Below are 24,157 nucleotides of genomic sequence, written 5' to 3'. Positions count from 1 at the left end.
ACCTACTCTTTATAAAGAGTTCCCTGGGATTGCTAATGACCAATTGGGGTAGGACCTTCCATTTATATCTCATCCAAAAGAAAACTCCTACAGGAATACAACGCCGCCAACACCTTTCTTGTACATAGCTATTGAACTGATATGAAGGAATGAACAAAGTTGGCATGTGATCATATGACAGTGTGACATGCTTGGGATTAGCAGTTGCAAAGCTCGGAAAAGATATTATTCAGTTAACATTTATATTTTTTCTTTTTTTTTTTTAAATTTGCCGCGTGAGTGAGGTTAGTTAAGTACTGTAGGTGAGGAGATGTACAATGCAAGAATGATGGAACATTTGCATATCTATAAGGCCTTCTGTGAGAAAGACGTGATATTTCTTACACTTTTGGCTGAGGGCTAGAAAAGATTAGGTTTACTTAATTGTCCTCATTGTATTTCTTTTTATTATCAGTGTAGAATGAGAAGCTTTATATTAAAGCTGTTGCGTATAGTGTGTTTCAATTTATATAATAGGCACCTATAGAGGCTAACTGATCTAATTTAGTAAGTGGCATAATTATGTGTGGCCAATTGTGATGAGGTATGAACTCAAAAAACGTGAAAGACAATATTCTGCTTCTGTTGAATTAGCTATTTCAGTTATCTGCACCATAAATATTTAGCTCCAAATCATGCAGAGCACAGATTCACAGGTCTCAGTTTACTAATATGTGAGACTTCTCTTAAGAGGAAGAAATGATGCAATGCAAAATACGTCATGTTGGACCTGCTCACAGGTGAGAGGAAATACCACATTCACTTGTGGCTCCTCTAAAAGTCAGTGTGGATTAAATGCTTGGATCTAGCTTCTTCACTGTGATCCATGTCAATACGTACCCTCTTTCAGTCTAGTTTTATTGTTAAGGCACTGGCTGGGCACTTAAGGTACGCAAGTTATCTTCTGAACTGTGCATAATGTGTTAAAATTAATTGGATCATGGTTTGATTCCTGTTTGAAAAATGGAAAAATAATACTTGTTGCAAAGAGAGCGCTTAACACCAAAATCTTCAGTTTATTGGTAATGCAGCAAAAATGTTGTGGTAAGAACTGGAAAAAACTGTAGATAAATCCACCTTTCCTCTGTCATTACACAGAAGTCCTCTACCATTCTACTCCTTTACAGTCTTTCACAAAGGTGAGAAAGTCTTATGATCTCATGAAATCTATGCTAAAATAAGAACTGAACTTCATCTTCACAGTTTTATTTTTCTTTGCATCTCATCATATACCAAGAGCAGTTGTAGGTTTTAAAAGGGTTATAAAGTCATGCTGGAACTGATCAGAATTATTTGCATATCTCTTTGAATGATTTGTTGCTAATGAGAGGACAGTTAAACATTATGCAAACAGATCAGGAATGGTGGCAGGTTTCCTGAAATCTTGCAGATATGCTGGTATTAGAAAACTTTGCGACACCTTCTCTAAATTCAGAAGCTCAATACGCTGCGTTCTTGGTACATTCTACACCTGACAGTAGAGTTGTATGACTTGTGCAAAAGCTGTAACATGTGTGTATTGTTCAAGAAAGTGCTATGCTACTATCCTGCAGAGGATTTTTGATACTAGTTGATCTTTCAAAAGCAGAAGGAGTTTTGGGAGGCAAGGATGTTATTTGCCTGCAGTAGCGTTTATAAGTGTATGGCTTTTCGACTTTCCTACTCCCTTCCCTCAAAGGTAGCTGTTTTCTTCAAGTGTTACTGGAAGAGAACTGGGGACTAGAGGCATATGGGGATTTTTATGAGATACCATGCTAAATAATGCTGTGTATTAAGTGTTCCTTGTAAGCTCCAGACATGTAATGTTCCCCTGAGTGTATAGATTTTCAAAGACAATATACTCTGTGAATTACAAATAATTGCTGTCCTTTCTCTGAAGTACACGTAAAATGAACTGAAATGATCCCACTGAATTGCAGAGCAAAACCAATGGGTGTACTTTCAATGGTTAAATTAAAAGACGAGATAACAGCGAGAAAGGGTTTGAAAATAGAAAAGCTGAGTATGTTGTCTTCATTAGGTAGTATAGAAAGCACTAGGATAAATTAATGAACTTTGAATGGCATGTGAGGAATAAGCCATTAGAAAACTCTTTAGCTGTATGGAAAACCATGAACAAATAGGTTATAATTTTGTGATTAAATTTTTGCCATGTCATTGTTTTGATATGATATGAATATAAAACATGACACATTTTTCTTATACATTTGCACAGTAATAGCGTATCGTAGAAATTATGTTGTCTAAGACAAGCACATGGTAACCTTGGTACAGCTTGGCACAACCAAGTATTGTCTGCAGACAACAGTCATAAAAAATTTAGTTTATCCCTTAGATCTTTTAGCACTTTTCTTTTACTGTTTGTACAGTCTTTACTGTGTCATCATGTAAAGTATGTCACCAAATACATCGTATTTCCAATATTAGTGTTAAAGATTGTAACAGTTGTTCTGAATATGAAAAAATACAGTGATCTGTCATAACAGAAGCCAAAGTTGTAATTTCATGCCCAAGCATTCCTTTAATTTCATGCCGAAGATTCATTTTTTCTCATTTTATCTTGCCTGACCTTCTCACCTGTCATGGCTACCAAATATTGCCTCCTTAGTGGTACATTATATGAAGTATATCATGTCCCGTTTCAACTCTGGTAATTATTATCATTCCATGAACATCAGAGATGTTCAATGCCTGTATGCTCTGGCATCAGTTCTTAGGTGGTCAAATATCAGAAATCTATTACCCTTCAGTTATTTCAGATAATGTACTGTTCTAAGACCTCCTCTCTTACTTGTGGGAAGGAGGCACATGAAATTTTGACCATTCACCATTAAAAACAGACTTTGAAAGAACTGCACTGTAGTACTGAGCAATCTAATATTTTGATGATCAGCCTTTTGTCCAGAGAGAAGAACAGGAGTACCTGATGTCCAAGAGGAGCAACCAGGTGCGTCAGCATCTTGGTGAAGGTTATTTGATTTGTTAAGAGGCCAAAGAAGCAGATCTTGCTCTGGACCGCTGTGAAACTGGGATTGTTTCAACTATCCTGATTGAGGGACAAAGGAAAAGCTTTCTGTTTTGGTAGGTGGAAGAACTGAGACTAATATGACTATCTGGATGAGGGGATCGAATGCACTTAGTGTCATTGTAGATGAAACTAAGCTAGATGGGCGTGTTGATCTGCTTGAGAGTAGGTTGGCTCTGCAGAGGGGTCTGGACGGACTGGACCTATGGGCTGAGGCCAATAGTATGAGGTTCAACAAGGCCAAGTGCCGCGTCCTGCACTTGGGTCACAACAACCCCATGCAGCGCTACAGGATTGGGGTGGAGTGGCTCAAAAGCTGCCTGGCAGAAAAGGACATAGGGGTGTTGGTGGACGGCTGGCTGAGTATGAGCCACCAGTGTGCCCAGGTGTCCATGAAGGCCAATGGCATCCTAGCCTGTATCAGGAATAGTGTGGTGAGCAGGACTAGGGAAGTGATCATGCCCCTGTACTCGGCACTGGTGAGGCTCCACCTTGAGTACTGCGTTCAGTTTTGGACCCCTGACTATAAGAAGGACATTGAGGTATTGGAGTGTGTCCAGAGAATGGCTACAAAGCTGGTGAAGGGTCTGGAGGACAAATCTTATGAGGAACAACTGAGGGAGCTGTTTAGCCTGGAGAAGAAGAGGCTGAGGGGAGACCTTATCACCCTCTACAACTACCTGAAAGGAGGTTGTAGAGAGGTGGGGGCTGACCTCCCTGGTGACAAGTGATAGGATGAGAGGAAATGGGTTCAAGTTATGTCAGACGAGGTTTAGATTGGATATTAGGAAATAGTTTTTCACTGAAATGGTTATTAAAAATTGGAATAGGCTGCCCAGGGAGGTGGTGGTTTCGCCATCCTTGGAGGTGTTTCAAAAAAGGGTAGGTGTGGTACTTGGGAATGGTTTAGAAGTGGTTTTGTCAGGGTAGGTTAATGGTTGGACTTGATGATCTTAAAGGTCCCTTCCAACCTCAGCAATTCTGTGATTCTGTGATTCTATGATCTTGAGCTTGAACCCACAGATGAAAGCATTCATACTTAGGTACAGTATGAATGGCTGTCCTCATTTTTACTATAGTACTATAGAACATGACAGTAAAATCTTTTCTCCCTGGCACGTAGAAGAACCAGTTCTTCCAAAGTCAGCAAAGTCTAGCTCCTGCTGAAGTAGTCATGTGTGACAGTTCCCTGATAAGGAGCGAGGGGATAAACACTTCAGGCCTTTATGACTCATCTACCACAGATAAAGTTCTCTCCAGATAGGAAGTAGCTGTCCTACACTTTTTCTTGGTTCCTAACTTTCACTTTAGTCACAGAGTCAGTATTTCTCTTTTCTTTTCCATACATCATACTTGTAAACTGAGAGTGTTTTCCACTTTGACATCTGGGAAATTCTTTGCTTTTGTACTAGGAAAACTAAATTCTTAAGATCGTGGCAAAATGGTTCATATTAGTTGCTGATGTGGACGTAGCCTTCTGTGCATGAATACAGAAACTGAATATGAAACATGTCAAGGCGTCTTGTGAAACCACCCAAATACAGCTTTTTGCTGTCACTAGAATGTGCCCATCAGCGCTGAAGCTGTACCAGTGGCTTTCCTAAAAAATGCCTCCATTCTTAATGTCTCCTGAAGCTTTATCTATATTCTTATCAACCACTGCAGTAATACTGAAGAAGACTCAAAGCTAATGCAGCATGTGATAGAGTGATTCTGTTTGCTTCAAGAACTCAGCAACTGCTCCTGTGATGATTGTGGATATGGGAACTTACTGCTTGGAGCATTCACATTATGAATACGTACATCACTCAGAGATAGAAAAAGGTACCACTTTCTGATCACTGAAGTTCTTCAGGTTTTGTAATCCACATATAAATTATTCTCGTCCATATATCCCTTCATTCCTATCCTTGAACAATCTCCTCTTTTTTTTTTTTTTTTTTTTTGGGGGGGGTGTTCTATAGTAGAGGTGGAAATGACATTGTGTGTATCTCCCTTTGCTTTTCCCATTTATGTGCTAAACATGTTCTTGTGATATTAAGGGAGAAATCTTCTTAAGTCATTAGTGATAACACATCCATACACAGACAAGGGTCAAAGTACTTTTAGAAGGTATTTCTCAAAAACCATTAATTGCTGATGGTTGCCTTTTTTTTATCCTCCTTTTGGTTCTGAGATTATTTATAGAATATGCTGGTTTGTGCTTTTAGGTTGACATTCATAAAAATCTATTTTGGCTTATCCAAACCACAAGAATATAGCTTCTTTCTCAGTGATCATGCCTGTGACTTCAGTTGTGTTAACTACATTTGAATCTACAAGAATGAGCAAGTTAGACTGGGTTACCATTGTTATGTAGAACAAGTACAACTGCTGTACCATTACTATAGAAAATGACAGTTCTGAAATAAATGATCGGTGCTAAAACCAAAAACAACTGCAGAAAAGCAGGGACTTTGGTATCAGAAAAAACAGCTTTCTGTATAATTACTATTATATCATTATTACATCTAAATATATCCTGAAGTCCAATGACACTTAGTTTAAATAGGCTATTTATTATAGGAATGCTTTCTATAATATATTATAAATATATTTTAAATTATAATATACATTATCTATAGAAACAATAATAAAATATATCTCATTATTTAAATACTTTCTGAACTGGTGTTTGGTGATATAAGTATATGGATAAAAATGTAGAAAGACTGTATGTCTGTATGCATGTTATACTTGCTTACAAGGTGTATTACATACCCATGTTTCCTGTTCTATGCAGAAAATGTCAGATTTCACACATCTATTGAGCTTGTGAGATTCTGTGAAATTCTAATGAGAAAAAATAGCTACACTCAGTTTAAAATATTTGCCATAGTTGTCCTTGTTTGTTTATAAGAGTTACTGTAAAATGCTATTCTGATTTGAAAAGTTCCAGTGAATATACTTTTATCATTATGTGGGAAAGTATTTCTTTTCTGAGCATTACCATTTTTTTTAAAATGAGTGTTTAATAAAGAAGCCTCACTATTAATTCTTTAACAATCCCATGTAAATAGTTTGAATAAAAAGTTGCAATTTACATAAACTATTATTATATTTTCATTTTACTCAGTTAGTGCACTAGATTTTATGAGACCATTTACAATTTGAAGTTTGGCTTCTCTGAGGCTTCATTTAAATGGTGACATATGCTATACAGTGTACATCCAGCAGAAGTTGTTATAATCTTCTGCGTCCTAGTGTTTGTTCTCTGATGCTGCCATTCCTTGGCTCTTTTTTCTCCAGTAAATGTTGTCTTTACATGCAGTGCCCAATGACAAATGTTCTGGAAGATTTCTTCCCATGAAGCTTGACCACATTCTACCTTAGGTTTGATGTTACCTAGTAGGGAAATCCTGGATACCTTTTGTTTAGCGTTGCACTGCACTGTGGGCAATATGCATGTGCAGATACTTTTAAGGACGTTGGTCCCCTTTTTATTATCTTCAGTTTGTTTCCAGAAGTTAACCCCTCCACGCTAGTCTCAGAATTCTTACACTGAAGGCAGGCAGAGTCTCCAGCGTATGGGGGCTCAACTCAAAACATGTTGGATTCTTCTTTTTTTGATTCCCAGCCATCTCATGTTTAGTTTCGTGGCAGTCTGCACGTCTTGCTGTCTTTATGCTATTGATCGGATTTGTGTGTACTGCATCTTTACTGCTGTTTATATGTTGGGGACATCATAACATTTATGTTGTAGGTTTTAGACAGTGAAGGTTTGCGTAAAATGACAGATCTTAGATTTCACCCTAAAGAGGACAACTGAAAGGAAAACTCCTAATCTCTCTGTTTCATAAACAAGGAATTTCTGCCAAGGACTCTCTGTAGGGTAGAGAAATGAGAATAAGGTAACCTCTCAGGTTTCCAGTTAGCGAGAGCCTGAGGTGCAAACATAATTGCACAGACAACAATATTGCATTGACAGAGAGGTGAACTATGCTCTTACTGATCTATTTTACCTAGAATGCAGACCTGTTCTAGCTGAATAACTGAAGTTCTGGTATTCTATTCTATTATAGTCATAACATACTAGAGATGACCAGGTTCATGATGACCTGAGTAACCTGAACATAGCTAAGTCTATGGGATCTGATGAGATGCATCCCAGAACCCTGAGGGAATTGGCTGATGTAGTTGCCAAGCCACTTTCCATGATATTCAAAAAGTCATGGCAGCCCGGTGAAGTCCCCGGAGACTGGAAAAAGGGAAACATTGCACCCATTTTTAAAAAGGGTAGAAAGGAAGACCCTGGGAACTACCGACCTGTCAGACTCACCTCTGTGCCTGGGAAGGTCATGGAATAGATTCTCCTAGAAGCTATGCTAAGGCACATGGAAGACAGAAGTGTGATTCAAGACAGCCAACCTGGCTTCATCAAGGGCAAGTCCTGCCTGACCAACCTAGTGGCCTTCTATGATGGAGTGACTACATCGGTGGACAAGGGAAGAGCTATGGATGTCATCTATCTGGACTTCTGTAAAGTCTTTGACACTTCCCCCACAACATCCTTCTCTCTAAATTGGAGAGATATGGATTTGATGGGTGAACTGTTTGGTGAATGAGGAATTGGTTGGATGGTTGCATCCAGAGGATACTGGTCAACGGCTCAATGTCCAGATGGAGATCATAAGAAGTGGTGTCCCTCAAGGGTCCGTACTGGGACCAGTACTGTTCAACACCTTCAACAATGACATAGACAATGGGATTGAGTGTTCCCTCAGCAAGTTTGAGGACAACACCAAGTTGAATGGTGCAGTTGACACGCCTGAGGGATGGGATGCCATCCAGAGGGACCTAGACAAGCTTAAGAGGTGTGCCCATGTGAACCTCATGAGGTTCAACAAGGCCAAGTGCAAGGTCCTGCACCTGGGCCGGGGCAACCCCCTGGCTGGGGGATGAAGGGATTGAGAGTGGCCCTGATGAGAAGGACATGGGGGTATTGCTGGATGAAAAGGTGGACATGAACCAACAATGTGAGCTCGCAGACCAGAAAGCCAACTGTATCCTGGGCTGCATCAAAACAAGCGTGGCCAGCAGGTCGAGGAATGTGATTCTACCCCTCTACTCCGCTCCCCTGGGGTACTGCATCCAGCTCTGGAGCCCTCAACAGAGGAAAGACATGGACCTGTTGGAACAGGTCCAGAGGAGGGCCACAAAAATGATCAGAGGGCTGGAGCCCCTCTCCTATGAGGACAGGCTGAGAGAGTTGAGGTTGTTCAGCCTGCAGAAGAGAAGGCTCTGGGGAAAGCTTGTTGAGGATTTTCAGTACTTAAAGGGGACTTAAAAGCAGATGGGGACAAACTTTTTAGCAGGGCCTGTTGCAATAAGACAAGAGGTAATTGTTTTAAACTAAGAGTGTAGATTTAGACTAGATATAAGGAAGACATTTTTTACAATGAGGGTGGTGAAACACTGGCACAGGTTGCCGGACAAGTGGCAGGTGCCCCATCCCTGGAAACATTCAAGGCCAGGTTGGACAGGGCTCTGAGCAGTCTGGTCTAGTTGAAGATGTCCCTGCTCATTGCAAGGGAGTTGGACTAGATGAGCTTTAAAGGTCCCTTCTAACCCAAACTATTCTAGGATTCGATGTTTAAAATTTAACTGCCTTAATATTTAAGGGTACAGGATACTTCTGAGATTTTTATTGAGAAAGGTGGTAGAGTTAACACAAAAAGTAATTACTTTTAAAACTGTCCATTAAAAAAAGAAAAGTTTTCTTCAATTTTTCATTATATGTTTAGTTTTGTTTGGGGAAGGTTTTCTAAACTGCCTTTTTCAAAATTTTGAAACAATTTATTCCAGTTAGAAAATAGAGGAGTGGAGATGCATTCTCTGTTATTTAAAAACTCTTAAAAAAATAAGGGAAGGAGAACAGATTTTTTTCTGCTCCCTCTTGAAATGAAAGTGAGGTTTTCTTCATTGGAAAAGATAAAAAAATCTTTTAAGGACATTTATTCATTATAAATATTTCAGTAAGTGCTTTAAAAGGCAAAATTAAGTCTTGTCTTCTTAATTATCTCAGTATTGCCTACTGAAATAAAGTAAATAGGACAACAGTTCTCCAACACCAGTCACTGAATTTCAGAATTCCACCAGAAGCAATTATTAGGATCAAACTATATACCCGTAAAGGAGATCCTAGGGGAATTTTATACACAAAAATCTAGAAACTGACTTTTACTATAGATGTTTGAATGGACATGACTACAAAAAATGCAGTAGTCAAAAAAAATTTCAGCCAAGAAGACCACTGGCTGTCACTCATATATTATCACTATGGCAAAGTTCATGGAAGCCAAATGGCTTGTCAGTGGACCAAAGTACACAACTGAGATTAGCCAAAATATGTTTCTACAAAATTTCGTTTAGAACATTACTTTAGAACAAAATATCAATGTTGATTGCCATCAGGGTATTAGTTAACAGTATTAATTTTTCAAAGAATTATAAAAAACTTCTGGGTGTAAAGTCTGAAAGCTGATCCCTCTAACTGTGTGGAAATTAAAATGGCTGAATTTGCAAAGCTAGAATTGAACACTAACATTTTTATGGCTGGCTACAGTGTTTGTCAAAATAAAATATATTGTTGTGTAAAAATCAGTATATTTTCTGCGTATCATTTGAAGCAACAAAATTTTTTAAATGTCCAATGAATTAATGAAAAATGGGCACAATTTTCCCATGAATCTCTTTATTTGCACCTTTCTGTCACTTCAGAGGCACTGTAGTTGTATGGGTGGTATGTGTAGGTAATAGATATTGTGTTGAATATTACTGTTTACTTTTCTTGATACCTTTCTCACTTTAATTTTTACAGCTGTACAATTGAAAGAACATTTGGTTTTGCATTAGTATCTGAATAAGGAGGTTTATTATTTATTTGCTTCATCTACTCTGCATAGTGCCATTAATGCAAAAATATTAGTCTTTGTAATGACAAAAAGAAAGTGTGTATCTAATGACCTTACTGTTAGTAATTAGCCTTTTCCCCTAGTGATGCAGAATTGTCCATCCCTAAATATATAAGAAAATGGAGAGCCTCTATAAATCTTTAACCGGTCATAATGAAATAAATAAATGGACATTCCCATGAAGTTTCATCTTTTCCAGAACAGCATTGCAAGGGAAGTTTTCTGTCCTAATATGCTCTAAAAATATTGACAGGTATATATAATCAAACTGTGATGATATAGAAGAAAAATTAATGATGCAATAATAGGCAAATAAGTTTGTGTTTAACAGTCTAAAACTATGTTATTCAGAAACCAATAATGAAATCATAAACTCTTTTTCTTTTTTTTCTTTTCAGACAAAGTATATAAACTTAAGGTACAGAGGAGGATGTAGGATTGGAGTAGTTCTTAATTCTATGTAATTTTAAAATCTTTTTTGTACTTATATCAACTTTAACCTCAGTTTTGATACTAAATTACATGCCATTATATTTATAGATTGACTTATTCCAAACAAGTAGCTTTTACTTTTCCTGAAATAAAAACTTTCTGTATGGAAAAGTCTGCAACAATGAACCTAAATTCGGTGTTAAAATTGTAGAGTATATAACACACTTTGAAGGAACATTTTTATATTTTTGTTTCCACAGTATTATCAATAAACACAAATGTTGGTTTTAAAGCAAATGTATTTTTTAAAAAAATGTCAGCATCTGTAGTGATATAGAGGCATGTTGCTACCAACTGCATAGCTGTAAAGAATTTGCTTTTTATCTTTTCTGGTCTTTGAATGATTGATGTTTTCTTCCGTTAGCATTCAGAACCAATGGATCTGATGAGCTCCTCTTCAATCAATCCTTGATTTACTGGCACTGTATATCATAATAATTGTTTCCAATTAACATGTGATAAAATGTCTTAAAGTTACAGTATTCCAGATTTAGCATCAAATTCAAGATGTGTTTGCTCTTCCTTTTTGTTTTATAATCTGTTGTCATTCATGTTTTATGTGACAGCAGTGTTATTTATTCAATTCCTTTTTGTCTTTGAACTTTTACTTGTGTTCTACTTGCTTTAATACTTTTTTTATTTTTTACTTTTGGAGTCACAGCTTTGCTGTTTTGCCTTCTGAAGCTGTATTCCTGACACCACTGGTGGAGTCAGTGACCCCTACTACCTGAAGGCGTCATGCTTTTACTTCCAGTTCAGTGCTTTGATACCAATCTGTTTCCATGGTATCAAGAAAGAAAAGGACTGTGGCTTACTTAAGTGACATATCCAAGTTGCTGCCAGCAAACCAGTACTGAGTTCTAACACAATTGTGGCACCCGATGGCTTGAAGATCTGTCTTCATCAGCTCATTTTCCTCAGCTTCTTACATGCTGCCAATTATTCAGTGTGCTTCCCAGCACAATTTTACGTTTTTTTTTTCAGGAGCTATTGAAGAGAATTACCAAGACCTTGAGATTGATCTCATATTGGTTCAAGACTTAGGAACTTTCCAGTCTCCTGCATGCCCCTTGAATTTGCCTGTAAATAAGGTACACATGCTTAACATGTATAAGCAGTGCCAGATTCTGGGTTTGCAACATGAAAACAGAAAATATGTGTTTGCTTTCTAAAGATCTTGAATATCGCTTTTTTCCTTTTGAACATTTATGATCATGACTGATCACAAAATTGAGGTAGAGGCAAAATTTTAGCTCTGGACAAAGCTCTCCCCCCTTTTTTCTTCCAATAAGCAAAATGCCGTTGTCTCTTATCCACAACAAATATAGTTCGTTGTCAAGCAGCACTGTTAAGGCACATTTCTATTCAGCAGGGCAGGGACAAACATTTCAATCTTTGATAGACATGAAAGAGATACTTAAGTCTTTATGTTCTGAAACACAACTAGTTCCTTTAGTTCAAAACTTCTTTAAATGTAGCTATTGACAGACCTGATACTGGAGCATATGCAAAAAATCTCTGGAGTTTCATTGAAACCATTAGAAAAAGAATTCCAGAATAGCCACTTCTTGACTTTCAGAGAGGTTGGACTACACAAAGCGAAAGTTTCCTCCCTGTAATCAGGGTTTCTGGACTGCAGATAAAGATAGCACTAAAAATGCTTAATCAGTTGCTTTACCAGTTTAGGCCTTTAAACTGGTGAATCCTTTGATTTCTCAAATCAAAGATTTGCCTTTACTTCATTTCTGGGGCTCTGAAGAAGGTTGAAGTGGGATAAACTTAAATATTTGTCGTACTTCAATTTTTTGCATCCTTGTATTTTTTTCAGATCTTCTGCACAAGTATAATCGTGGGTACATCAACATAAAATAATCCTAGAGCATTCAGATCCTATTCTACAACCACGATCTCTTTTTCGTGTCAGGACAATTTAGTTGATGTGCCAAAAATAACTTTGGGGAGGTCAATAATATTCCATACATAGAAAAGATTGTATATGAAAAAACAAAAATGCTTTTCAGCTGTGGCTGACATGAAGAATTGCGACCCAAAAAGTATTATATGCTACTTATTTTTGAATACTTGTAATGTTAAAGCAGACAGGTCTGTGCTTATATTTTCTGACATTATTTTAGTAACTTTATTATTTTAGTAGCATTTTTTCAGTGTTACATTAGCAGCATTTGTTATTTGCATAACTTGCCATCCATAGACATTTTCTCCCAAACATTTAATGCATATGTGGTTTTATTCCCCATATTAATTCTCCACTTGAGCCCTTATAAGAATTAAACTTGGGGTTTTTTTCAAAACTGTTGGAACTGCCTTTTGGAGTGCTGTATTATCAGTGAAAGGCTACTTGTAGTTATTGTTACTTTAGTTTGCAGATAGGAAAAACACAGTCTGTCAGAAAACATCTCCTACTGAAAGAGTAATTAATTTGTTCCAAATGGTCTCTAGCAAATTATTAAAAAATATGATCTCTCATTTCCCTCTGTCAGTCTGTGCATATACATTCTAAAATTCCTCCCAAACATAATAAAGCAAAAATGCATGCCACGGATGTAGAAAGATACTGTCTGTCAGATGAAGCATTATTTTCAGGAACTCTGGGCTATGTAGGGTTTTTTTCTTTAGCTGAGGATACAGGGGAAGACCTGTTTCAGCTCAGAGACCGTCAAAATCTTTATTAGATCAGTATATAACATCAACAACGTAAATCCCCTGACTTACATTGGAGCTTGTTCAAGCAGGGCTCAGCTCTTTCCACTGTGTACCTTAAAAGGGTTGCCATTCTAGAGATTTACTGAGTAGCTGTGTGATCCTTGGTGCATAAATTACCAACCATCAAATGCTGGTGGCAGCATCAACAGAAGATCCCAAGTAAGGAGAGGGAATCAGTGACTATGTCAGCTCAAATTATGTTGCAGGTTCTGTGACTTGTAGAGCCCAACCTATTTGCTAATAAGCATTAGTTGCATCAATCAGTCCTCAGACAGGGGGAAAAAAATCCAACACCTCGTTCTTGCTTTACACTAACTTTCATTTCCATTGCAATGGGACTTGTCAACTGTATTGCAATGACTTTGTGGCACTTGGTATCACCATGCTCTTTAAGCACTGGGAAGGGACACATATGATGTGTAAAGGACACTACTGGAAAAACATTGCTAAACTCCTCTGGGGAAGGTCTATGGAGTGGGAGAGGAAGATGCACATGAACACAGTAATTTTAAGGTAAGTTATTTCTTATTTTTCTGTTCATATTATGAACAGGATACTTTATGCGTACAAAAGAAACAGTCGTTCCTGCCTGGGGAAGCCAATTTCATTCCTCACAACATCAAGTTTAAGTAGTATGACCAATTAATATGGATCCTTTAAAAATTAGTTTATTGTGCTGATACACCTGATTGTCAAAATCAATTGTTCTTATCTTCTGAATAAAACACTGCTGTCAGAGTGACCATTTGAAATGATGATTTACCCTGTAAACCACAGGAATTTAGATCATGTTTATAGGTATATCATTATGTGGAGAAAATCATTGATCCTAAGATTTGTCTCTACAGTTCTTTACAAACTTCTGTCACACAAACGTGGAACCATAAAATAATTCTTGGATTGCTTGCAACACAAAGTGCTTGGCATTAGTGTACAGAAAATGATGGAAGAACAGCATGTTTTCTCTGTTCTGCAGACAGTCACGGCTAGGTTAGTGGTGATCTCTGTTTGCAGCCTAAAAGAACTGAAGTTTAGTTATTACAAGAAATTCTGTATGGCCTGAGGTACTGGACTGGTAATTCATCATTGTGGTGCGTGGCATTGCATCTGCTTTCCTATTGCCTAGTTCAGCAGCCATTGTGCTAACGATTTGTTGATAGTTTTGAGGTGGGCTTTTGGTGTTCTTATTTTTTTTCTTGCTTCCACATATTTTATTATCTCAGTATGACTTTGTATGATAGCAGACGGGAACTGCACTTCAAATGTGTTCAGCAAACACACAAAATAGTGTTCTAGCTTCCTGCTGTTCCAGGAAAGCAGAGACACTTCCTAGGCTGCTGTGCTGAATGAGAGAACATAAAGAGGAAAAAGTGTATGTGCTGATCCAGGTAGAAGATTCCTCTAGCCCAGTATTCCACCTCTGATACCAGACGTCCAGGCACAGTGTAACAACAGGGCAAGCATGTTGTAATACTTCCCCAGAATAATCACCCGACTTTCTGTTCTCTTGAGCCCCAATTTTTTTATTATTATTATTAAATAAACCTCAGTGGATATTTCCTCCTAGAAATTCTAGTCCCTTTTAAATCTCTGCAAGTTGTTGATATTCATTAGAATATACACACCTTAACTACACATAGTGCAAAGAAATAGCTTCTTTCGTTTGTTTTGTAATATGGCCTTTGCTAGTTTCACTTGATTTCTCTTTGCTGTGACTCGTTTCATTTCATGTAAGAGCTTTCAAGAAATGCCCGATTCATACCTTTTCTGAAGAGAGTAACATCATTTGAATGTAGAAATGTAGAAAATTTCTTCCCATATTTCAGACATCAGAAGAAGTCGTCAAACATACCTGTAGACAAAGACTGATGTGCCAGAAGTCTTTGATTTCAAGTTTTCTGAAGAGCAAAAGAACATGCACATGAATTGTGGTGCTTTTTACCAGTCTACAAATTCAGACGTTTGAGTGCCAGAGATAAAACAAATGTCAGGTTTACCTACTTAAATACCTTACAATCAGCTTTGGGATTCATATCCCTGTTATCCTGGAACAGGAGAAAGAGGTGTAGTGTATATTCTAGTGTATTTTCTGGCATGCCGAGCTAGGTCACACTTTGACCATTCCTCTCTTTCATAAGGATAAAATGCTCTTAAAGACTCCTTTTTTTCTTGCCTACGTTCTGGGAAATCATCTATAGAAATGTCTGCGAGTGACGGTCGGGTATTTAAAGGATATATGCTCTTTGCTTTCTGAACCTCAGCTCATTTTTCAGAGGAGTGAATTAGAGAAAAAGAACCATTTCACTTTGTCTGTCTCAGCTGACCTAAGTGTAGGGTGAAGCAATTTTGGGGACTGGGCAACTAGTATAACTAACTGGATATATAGACATAGCCACTGAGTCTTATAAAATCTGGAGAAAGCTATTTACTTTGTTATTCTTTGTCAAAATGTCTGAACCATTTTAAATTATGCAAAATAGTAGGACTTCACTCACTTTGTACTCAGGTGTCCATATTGGTGGAAATTACCGTATTGACGTTCATATTCTACAAGCAAACTTTTCTGTCATTTTCCTATATTGCTTACATATGTGAAAGTACTGCAACGCTGCAAATATTACTTTGTTTGCAGGTATTGAAAGCTAACATATTAGCATGAAGCATTGTATGTTCATTAAGGAAGGTATCAGCCTGAAAAACAGGTTTTACCTCTACCCAAAGATAAATAAAGGAGATGATCACATCTTCTTCACTAAATTCTGCATCTTTCTTTTTATTACTTTGAGATTTCATAGGATTTTAATATTGTAATGATGTAGAGAGCGACAGTTCTGTGCAGGAAGAATTTTTTTTATCTAGTTGCACAACCACAGCAAGTTTCTAGCCAAAGTTTTCAGAAACTACATATAAATACAGATACAAAAGTGGAAATATCTTGATTAAGACATCACATAGAAAAAGGAGTAAAATCATTATTAATATGCTAACTGTCTTGGGAACTCCCAAAATTCAAGTAGCTCCATGGGATGGCTAGAAACCTGTTCAGGCATGCTGCTATTTCCCTTGGATAGTTTTGTCTTTGAAAGGTGAGAATCTAAATTACCCACTTGGGAACAGATTCAGAAAACATATGGATTTTTCAACATTATCACTGTGACCCCAGAAGAACGTAGACTTTATTAGTCCACTAATTCACAGGATTTTTTTTAGAGACACAGGCGATACTAAAGCAAGATTTGAATTTTACCGAAGTTCCGTAGCCCTCCTGAGTTCTGGGCAAACTTGTAGCTATAATATATGGGTAAAACATTTGCTGTTTCAGAAACGTTCCCCACATGTGTTTCTGTTGCCCTTCCAAACAGAGCTTGAACTTGGCAGCAACAGGGTCTGGTTCTTTTAGGATTCACACATAATTGTTGGCTTGAACCTTCAACCAGTGACCTGGGAAAATTAATCGAAATTCCTTTATGCTCAAAATATATTTTTCCTACCATGGACATGCATCTTTTGACTTAAAAAGTAGTCTGTTGAAGGGGAGAAGAGGAGCCGGGAGGTAAACAGAATAACATGTAATATTCCTCTCAAAAATAAACCCAAAACTATTTATGGTTCCTTTCTTTGGATTTTGATGAGGCAACTACTAGGACAGGTGGTTACTCCCCACCTCCTGTGGTAATATCTCACTTACAGTTTGGGACTCATCCAGGGAGCAGCCGATAGCGATGTTTCCTCCAACTGCCCTAGCTGTTCTGCTCGTTCTGCTTTTCTGCGAGGGTACCCACAGCACATGGGATTATAGATAGTACACCCTCTTGTGTAAACTAGACTCTTAAGCAGACTCTTCTACCTTTAAAAGCTCTTAGACTATAACTTTTGCATTAGAAGACTTTAAAATATTGCCTTAGATTAAGACAGCCACTCATCACATGGACATTTGGGCTTAGTTAGTTGGCCCAGACGTCTACATACTATCATAATTGTAAACTGTGCTCCACTCCACTTTATAATGTGCATGCATTTTTAATAGAAATACGTCCCAAATACAACAGGCATCAACATATGCAAATGTAATGTTTCAGGCTTGCTCATTGGGGTTTTTTTTTGGGCATCTCTCCTCTCTACTGAGTAGCACTGTCATTACTAGCCATGAAGTTTTAAAAATGTATTTTAAAGATGTACATTTAAAATGTATTTTAAGGAATATTTTGAAATGTGGAAATCAGCCATCCTGTTTTATAGTTATGAAATAAAAAGAAATTCTGAATGTCAGAAGCCTCTGAAATTTCAATATTCAACTAACTCTATGGGTATAAGTCTACCTGGCCTCCCCTTCCCCCAAGTGCTTTTTAATGGAAAAGTAATGAAAATAAAAATATAATTCCTTGTCAAAAATAAATTTAAAAATAAATTAAATCAGATTGTATCTTTGTAACCAACATAAAATACCTTAGAAAATTATATGCCTGTTGCAAGATTATGCATTATAATCAAAGGAAGTTCAGTCAAAATCAGATTTAAAGGAATGGAAATTTTTCTTATTACAGAAGCATACATTCCAAACAACTTCAACTTCACATGATAGCCAACTATGAGAGTCAAAAATTGTATTAGTCTTTGAAATCAACTTAATCAAATTGGAAACATTAAAGTTATTAAGAAGTTACATGAGCATTGCATTGTGTCAGTTTTACAAATAAGTTGGAAAATGGGAGTTTTGAAAAGCAAAATGTGGGTGAAAAATTTAAGACAAGATAATTTCTGTGCAGAAAGGTCTTGTATAGTAAGGCAGAGGATGTATTCTTTTTACTAGTTTCTACTGTAACTATTTACAACATCATTTTCTGTACAAATCATTTATTAATAACATTTACTTTAGTATAAATATATTCAGCAAAATCCTAACCACTTGAAATTCATTTGCGGTTTTTCCATTTGTTTCAATGAGACCATAATCTTGTCATCTATATTTTGCAGATAAGTGAATGAGTCAGGGAAATTGTGGAAGTGACCTATAATTTTATTTTTTTAGAAAGGTACTTTGCAGTAAGTGTAATCAATTACTTTTCTCTTTAGGCTGCTCTGGAGCAAATCATTAAAGAAAATCTGTGGTTAGCTCAAGAATATAAAATCTTTCAGAACAACTACTTAAACAGTAAAGAAGACCTCACAGAACTCTACGACAATAGAATCAGGGTGGAAGCTGCCATCAGAGATCACCTGCAGGTAAAGTGCTAATGTCACTCATTCAAATTCATTTATTTCATCTCCAAAATTAATTTGATTAATGCAGCTACTTAATAACAATAGAATACTTGTTAGTAATACCTTGTCACCTGAATTCTTTTTTTTCTTCCACTTTTGCACCTGAAATGTGTTATTTTTTCATATGAATATATTATGCAGTAATTAAAATGTACCTTATCATTCTCCATAAAAAACTTTTTCTGAAAATTGTGAGTTTTACAACAGCTGCAGTAAGAATCTGTAAGCCTTTAATTCGGAAAACAGTCAAATGAAAATGAAAAAAGGTAAATTCTAGTTTGAAGAACTTCCATGATGGAGGTATAGTGGCCAGGTGTAATGTTTTATTGACTGATTAGTTACATTTAAAAAGATAGATTTTTATTTTTTTTTTTAAATATAATAGTGAAACCTGTGTCAAGTGATGTAAAACTTTGTTGTGGAAGTGCAATGCTAATTCACAGAAAAAGACTTTTCTGTGTCTTTCCTTTGTATTTATAGATAGCTCTCAACATACAAGCCTATCTGTACCAAATATAATCAATTAGAAAAATATTGTTCAGATATTTTGGTCAGGTTATTGCTTGCTTGCCTTTCATGTCTATGTTTCTGAAAATTAATATGCGTTTAAGTTGTCATGCCCACAGACCTTAAGTTCACATCAACAATTTCAGGAAAGAATCTTCATTAACTCGGATCATTTATGCAGGAATCAGGTTCTGATATATTGATATTTTAGTATGTTCTCTAAAAGTACAGTGTAGAAGTCTTCAAATAAATAAATTAGATGTGAAATTCAGATTGTTTGCTAATACTTTACTCTTATCCGTCCATTTTATGTCTTATATGCATATCTTCATCCGTTGCTCATTTCCTCATATACTCCCTCAGTTAATCTTTAATTTTAAAATTCAGTGTATTCAGTTTGTTCCTGACAAATATAAATAAAAAAATCCCTTCCAAAATATTCTTGTTAACTACATAGCCCTTCTATATTTCAAGAACAAAACTTTTTAAGTCGTATATTCTTAGAGATAACTATATTTGGAGAACAAATGGGAGATTTAAAACATAAAAAGTAGAAGAAATTATCGCCTATCTTTCTTCACCAAGTGTCAATTATGTTCTGTTGATACAAAAGCAGAGGCAATGCTATGAGTGTTGAAATGTTTTCTTAAAAGACTGGATTCCTGAAGGAATTCAAAGTATCTTTTTCTGAATGCAAAATTAGGGCATAATCTCTTCAAGCCTTTCTACAGAAAAATATATCTATGTTACTTTATCATCTGAACCTTTTATTTCTTTGGATGTAAGAATATCTGTCTTCCACCTTCTCAGAATTTAATAGTTCTTGCTAATATTTGTGAAGCAGATTTCCCACTCAAACTCTTCTGGACATAGTATGGATGATATTATCATGCATCTCAATGATGTAGTCTGGAAGCAAAGAAAATTGCAAATGAGTTGGCATATGTTATTGCTTTTTTCCTTCTCAATTTGAATACAATAAAATAAACATAGTATAGTATAGCAAAACAGCAATGCAATACCAACAGGATCCAGTTTCATCAGCAGTGCAATATAATCATTTGTTTGGCTTTTAAAAATCTTGTTTATGAAGAAAATGGTTATGAGTATGTTGCTATTCTATAGGAGCTTATAATCAGCATTACAATACATATACCTAGCTTGTGTTAGAAATTAATGATGGCATTGTTTAGAATTTCTGACAGTTGTCTGTGCCTTTCAGCAGCGGTGTGTGTATGAAGAAGAGAGATTCTATTCACAATATTAATTTGAAGATTACCAAGACAACTAATTTAATTTGCTTTCTGATAACTCTTCACTGTGTTAAACGAATAACTAGTTCAACTATTAAAACAAAATATTTCTACCATTATAATGTAAAGAAAGTATTTAGAAATTATAACAAAAGGAAAAAGTGTGTTGATCACATACAGTTCCTGTAAAAAGCAGCTTTATTTTCTTCTTAGGTTTTTGCTAATAAGCGAATTACAACTGCAACAGAAAATCAATTCTGGAGGAGTGTCAAAGTAATGATTTTTCTAGGTGCTGTGCTATATATATGCATTACAGTGGCATGAACATTGAAGAAGAAGAAAGTGTGTTCTTCCCTAAATCCTGAGAACTTTCTGCCCTATATATGCAACTACTCAAAATTAGAAGCGAATTTTTACAAATACCAATGCAAAAGGCAAATTGCCTTTTTTCCCCATGATTTTTACTGGATATAGTAACTGCTCTAATTAATGAAGTAAGTTTACCTTGGCCGCCTAAGTAGCTGCTTTGTTCAGTCCCAGAAAAGGCTCCGTCTCAAGGATGGATGAAATAACGCTTTGGTAAGATGAAGTGTTTTGTCATGACTTTGTAAGCTGCTTTGCACTGAGGAAGATGCCCTTATGGAGTGGAAGGGATATACGTTGCCGAATAGAGGGTCTATGCCCAGAAAAAGCGTAATACCTTCTTCTGCATAGGGAATGCAAAAGCATGCTCTTGGGGGGAGATGGGTGTGTTCTTCCTATTGCTGTACATATGAGACGGATGAGAAGAGGATTTCCTCTCCCACTGACATTTTCTGGATGTTGGTAACTTCCTCTGGATATTTACAGAGAGTCTTCTGTGGAGAAGAGTGAGAATTATCCTGAACAACAGAGGAAAAAGGGGGTGGTGGGGATAAGGACAAGAGGAAGAAGCTTCATAGAAGAAAGGAGGGAAATCTGCATAAGTAAGAGTGAATGCCAAAGGAAGTATCAGAGAATATACAGGGAAGGCAAAAACTCTATAAATAGAAAAATGACAGAAGTGGATAGTCAGAAGAGAGAAACATTCTCGACTGTTGGTAGTGTCCTACTGAAGGGAGGAACTTAATCTAAGTTACATGCATTCTCTAAATAGAGAATAAACTTTCTGTGAAGTAGGAAGGAATACATAACATGACAAATGTAAGGGGTGGTGATTCATTGTTTTCATCAACATTTTTTAAAAAAGGAAAGCTACAGGGATTTTTTATTAATTTTATAGTGTGTAGATTCCATTAAAAGTCTATTTGTCAAATTGTAACCTGAGATATTTTCCTTGCTTCTGGTGTAAACCAGAAGACCTTGGTTCTTAAAGACAAGCATTTCAGAGATGTTTTGTGGCATGTATAAGCACAACATCATGCGTGTGAGAAGCCTTTTCTGGCTTCATTTATATTTGCCGTGCTGATGTTCAGTTTTTCAATATTACTTCTCTCTGCAAGAGTGTTTGGAGCCATCATTTTTTGTGTTATGAAAAACAAGCAAGTTAAGCTTAAAGGAGGATATTCACTCTAGTGTGTCTGAAAATTAAACTCCTAAAAGCAGATATTTAAAAAAATCTGAGCTGCTATTATGGCCCTTTGACTTAGTCTATTTTTTTAAATCACATTCAAGCATTTGAAGGTTTTTAAACCATACTCTCATTGTGTGCAGGATGTTAGAATCTGCTAAAGTTCATTCAGTACTATCTCTGGACAGTATTTTGTAGAGATTTCAGATGACTGTAGAGATGTAACTGCTATATGACTTCGAGATGATGTTTTGCTTACCTAATTAATTTTATATTTTTTAAAAGTATCGTATTTTTTGGTTGGTCAGACCATAAATACGTAATATTTAGTGTCATTAACAAAAAATAAAATAATTTTTCTCTCTACAAAGATACTTTATTACATACATAATCACTACCACAAAGCATTTATATTTATCCTAATGTTTAATTTGATCAAATATCAGTGAAGTGTGATTGTCTGTTAGTTTACTGTCTTTGAGAAAGACACTTTGCTCCACAAAGACATTCTTTACTTTGGTTTCCCTCATAGATATCTTCCATTGACCAATGGCATATCTGTCGTGTTGGATGTGCTAGCTTCATTATAGCATGCATCACAAATTTCCTTCTTTTCTAGATTACATTGGAACAAAGTCTGGTGGATCTTGGCATTATCTTTAAATACATTCTATTTAGTACCTAATATTTTCCCTAAACATTTGATTTTGAGGGCTGTTAAACTTCTTTTCTTTTAATAACCCTGGTAGATTTTATGATAGTTTTTACATGCATATTTCGATGTGGCAAAGTCTTGTATGTAAAAAATTTGTAGGTTTGTCTTTATGCGGTAGACTTTCAGTAACAAAATCTTGCCTAATACAGCTTCTGCCCTTCAAATACGTAACAGGAGTTTCTTCTGGAAATCTCAATGGGCTAGCATAATACTGCAAGGAATATGATGATGCATGAAAACCAAATCTAATTATTTACCATATCTTTCTTTTTGTACTGAGCAATCTTAGAATATCTGTTCCATGAATAAAATTTGATACTTCCAATGTTTTGTGCTAACATGTCAATGATTGTACTGTAGACATCGGCATTTGTTCTCATAATGAAATCGGAGTTGATTCCTGAATGTAGAGCTATGAGATGTCATTGTATGTTAAGAACTTATTTAATAGAATCTGTCATTAACACTGCAAGTGTCACAGTCTCACAAAACTTTGGTAATTGTTTCTGTTCACATAAGTTTTATTTAAAACTAGCGTCTGTGCGAATTATAATTGCTTTGAAATGTAAGTAAAATATTCATTCTCATATTCATGATCTGTTATCTTCAGGTGGCTACATTATAGAAAGAGCTTGGAGGGAGGAGGCCTATTGATTTCTGTTTCTTTTTTTTACTTTCTGGATAACTGACATATTATTGCAGTAAAACATATGTAGGGTCAATTCATGCTGAATAGTTATTAGAAACCATGATAACAAAAGTCATTACACTGCAGTTCAGTTTTGACAGTAAAATTTCTGCAACATTATCACAAATCCTCATGCATTAGTGCAATGATCCTTAGTATAGTTTCATATTAGAATCAAAAGACTGCTGTAGCATGCTTGATACAAAAAGGCATGCAAGTCAAGTGAAGTTCTTTTATGCTTTTATAGAGAACATATTTTCATGTCTTTCTCATGCGTGTGTCTGACTCTGAGCCCTCTTGGATATTTCTGCCTTTACTATATTGCTCATCTGGGATTTAAATGTTTTAAAAATAATGTCTCTGTTGTTCGAAAAGACCAAATAGAATATAAAGTAAATCTGACAATGGACACGTGTCGATTTAGCCAATTAATTCCTTCTGATTTTGTTGTTCCCTGCAATTGACCTAACTGAAAAAAATACTGTTCTCATATAAACAAAAACTTTCTGTCTCTAAATTGTGGTTCTGCTTAGTCAGTTCACTTATCTGGAGATCTTGGATTACTTCATGTCTTCACAAGACTAATAGGGAAAGCATGGATAAAATTATGACAAAAAAATGCCCCCCACCCCCCATTCCCATTTCTGTACAAATCTTAAATGAAAAAGAATGCTGTCAAGGATTCAGTGCGAAAGAAATTAAAATTATCACGGAAGAAATGTCATAATTGTTATCTGTTTTTAAATGTTTAACCAGCTTTCAGAGCTGTTTTGGTTAGGAGCAGAAATGGGTAATGGAGCCGACATTTGGGTTTTGCCAGTATAACAAGATTACATAGTAGCTGTTAAGCAAAAACGTGTCATTTCCAGTATTTTTAACTGAGGTTCTTTCTGCCTTCAGGCTCTTGACACTATGGTAAGTTGACAGAACAGACAGTTTCATATAAAAAC

At 36.2% G+C, this 24,157-nt stretch overlaps 1 protein-coding gene across 1 annotated transcript in view; it reads left to right on the top strand.

The window, feature by feature from the left end:
* CCDC178 (coiled-coil domain containing 178) overlaps positions 1–24,157 on the top strand; it is a gene marked incomplete at its 5' end in the record, with an annotated part of 182,858 nt that overhangs the window by 98,282 nt on the left and 60,419 nt on the right. The window contains one exon of the mRNA XM_082499492.1: positions 18,307–18,456. Within this exon, the coding sequence (XP_082355618.1) occupies positions 18,307–18,456 (150 nt within the window). The remainder of the gene's footprint in view (positions 1–18,306; positions 18,457–24,157) is intronic.

The sequence above is a fragment of the Vanellus vanellus genome (assembly GCF_965231255.1).
Source record: "Vanellus vanellus genome assembly, chromosome: 2".
NCBI classification, from domain to species: Eukaryota; Metazoa; Chordata; class Aves; order Charadriiformes; family Charadriidae; genus Vanellus; species Vanellus vanellus.
Note: the sequence above shows the minus strand (reverse complement) of the source record. Positions and strands in the feature narration are given on the sequence as shown.